General features: G+C 35.1%; 1 protein-coding gene across 1 annotated transcript; it reads left to right on the top strand.

Moving 5' to 3' along the window:
* The first annotated feature begins 819 nt into the window (after window positions 1-819).
* On the top strand, window positions 820-1,574 carry LOC108565697 (heterochromatin protein 1-like). The gene is made up of 4 exons (XM_017925275.1): window positions 820-872; window positions 986-992; window positions 1,069-1,240; window positions 1,378-1,574. The coding sequence occupies exons 1-4, from the start codon at window positions 820-822 to the stop codon at window positions 1,572-1,574; spliced, it is 429 nt and encodes a 142-aa protein (XP_017780764.1).
* The last annotated feature ends 1,089 nt before the right edge of the window (window positions 1,575-2,663 follow it).

The raw sequence follows: 2,663 nt of genomic DNA, 5'->3' as shown, positions 1-2,663 counted from the left end.
CTTTTCAGAGTCACTAAGTCTATATAGTAATTCAACATAAATTTCCCTATTCTTCCAATAGGTCTTCCCAAAGGTAGTTCTTGTTTTTTTCAAAAATCAGATAATGTTTATTAATTTCGATAAAATGTAACTTCCTTGTTATGCAATGCAATATTTTTTTTAAATTGCTTACTAAAAAATATATATACGATCTCCCTTTCCATTAGAGCATATGTAAGATTGAGAGAATTCGTGTCTCTTGCATGCTTTACTTATGTTGTTTAGATCAGAATATCGAAATTTATTCCAGATATGTTGTTCTTGGAAAACAAAATGCATGGTAAAGAGAATAATTTTGATAAATGAACAAATTCAAAAATCATAACATTTTTGTAAATTTCTCTATTAAAATGTATTTTAAATGTTTTTGTTTCAGACTGAATACTTAATATTGATGCGTGCTTCGGGCTCTTGCCAATAATCTCTTTTTCTTTAAACGGGAGAGAATCAAATCTTCAATTAAACATTTGCAATTTGCCTCAGTGGTAAGTCCGCCTTCATCCTTTCTTTTTTCTTTGGTTTTCATATTAAGGACCATAAGAACTCTTTACATGGTATATAAATAAACACTGGGCTCTAGTCCAGTAGTCCCCAACCCCCGGCCGCGGACCTGTACCGATCTGTAGATCAAATGTTACCGGGACGCACAAACCCCCAGATTACAAAGAAACAAGCTCATGGATCTCATTGATTTAACGTTCTAGTGAGTTAAAATGTTAAATCACGTCCCTCCATCGTCCTGTTGGCCAACCGCTCCAACTCGTCCTCCTGCTCTTTATGATGACTCTCGGAACGCACCTTCTGCAGCGTAAACCTAACCTTCCACCAAGTCAGTATGCTCCATTTCATTACCTCTTTGCGACGCTCCTCTCCGGGGACCGACGCCGTTAACCTAGGAGTCATCAGCGTATAAAGGTTCTCCTTAATTATACTGACTTAACTTTAGCATTGCGGTAAGTCATCTATATGCGTTTTTTATCTTTGATTTTTTTATGGCGAAGTGTATGCAGTTAAGAAATTCTCAAAAAGAGAATTCAGAACGGAGTCGTCGAGTACTTCCTGAAGTGGAGTAATTATTGGGACAGCGAGTACACATGGGAACATGAAAGCAACATATATGAGCCTGAGCTGATCGGAGAATTCGAAGCGGAGTTGCTGAAGAAGAAGGAGAATGAAAAGATCATGAAACGGAAGTCCGCCGGTAAGAAGCATCTCCCATCCTCCTAGTTGAGTACAACTCAATTCTATCAATATGCGTCGACTTTATACTCCACTCTGTCTGATTTATGCATTGCGGTAATCCATATGTATGCATTTTTCATATTTGATGATTTCTAGCCGATGTGTATGCAGTTGAAAAAATCCTCGACAAGAGAATTCAGAACGGCGTCGTCGAGTACTTCCTAAAGTGGAGCGGTTATGGGGACAGCGAGAACACCTGGGAACTTAGAAGCAACCTATATGACCCTGAGCTGATCAGAGAATTCGAAGCGAAGTGGCTGAAGAAGGAGAAGGAGGAGAATATTAAAAAATGAAAGTACGTCCGTACATTCATCGATTTATTTTTTAAATTTTCGTGTGCTGAGCCATACATTGCCGATAAAAAAACTTATACGGAGCGCAACAATCCACAAAATTGTTACAAACAAGGATTCAGAAATAAAGTAAAGAGTAAATAAAGATTTTTTTTCTCTTCCGGCACTATTTCTGCTCCTTTCGGGTTTAACAGCCACCACAATTTTTTGTTGGTTTTTAGGAATTGAACCAACGACCTTTCCTATCAGATTTTCGTGATACAGGCGACCATAGCCACACGGCTACGGCCGCCCCCTATTATTTTCTTGTTCATGAAAAATAATAATTAGATCATATTTTTTGTTTGTTTTGGAATGAGTAGTTTTATTAAGTTTTGTTAATTATTATTAATGAATAGTATGTATATAGTTAACCTTATTTTCAACTATTTGGATATGTTGTGCGTGCATTTTTTTGAAAAAAAAGGGAATTTGCGTGTACAAAATCTGACCAGTTATCATTCAGTATTTAAAATTAACAAAACAAAAACAACTTTTAAATTAGAAACTGCCGAATAAACTATGATTTCTATTGAATAAGCAACAAAATACATACAAGTAATTAGATATGTTTCACATTAAGATTATGTAATAAAAATTTGTTTCGATTTTCTTCAAGAATTAATAATACAAATTGAATATATTATTTTTTCTATAAAATTTGGTGTTTCCTTTTGCCCTTCAATTAAGCAATATTGATGTTAAATCGGATTCTGCTCGGGATGTCCCGTATATGCGGGATCCATGTTTCATGTAATTGATTGCCACAATTTAGGTAAGATTAGGACTTAGTACAGAAATTTGGTCACAGTTAGTCTCAATTGTTTAAAGTACATTGGGTTACAATATGTAATTATGTATACATATGTTTAGTAAGTGCAACATGTAAAAGACATATCAATTTACATGATATAGTGAGGTCTCACATATTAGTATGTTGCATAATATGTAAATTGATTTTAGATGAAGCTGTTGTATCTCAAACAGTATTTAAGGGATTCCAGCGGCCTTTCCACAAAGAATGTGTATTGATAATCGATCGAGTGATGG

This window comes from Nicrophorus vespilloides, unplaced genomic scaffold, assembly GCF_001412225.1.
Source record: "Nicrophorus vespilloides isolate i.1.1-1 unplaced genomic scaffold, Nicve_v1.0, whole genome shotgun sequence".
Taxonomy (NCBI): domain Eukaryota; kingdom Metazoa; phylum Arthropoda; class Insecta; order Coleoptera; family Silphidae; genus Nicrophorus; species Nicrophorus vespilloides.
The sequence above is the reverse complement of the archived record's forward strand: the minus strand, read 5'-3'. Positions and strand labels throughout refer to the sequence as shown.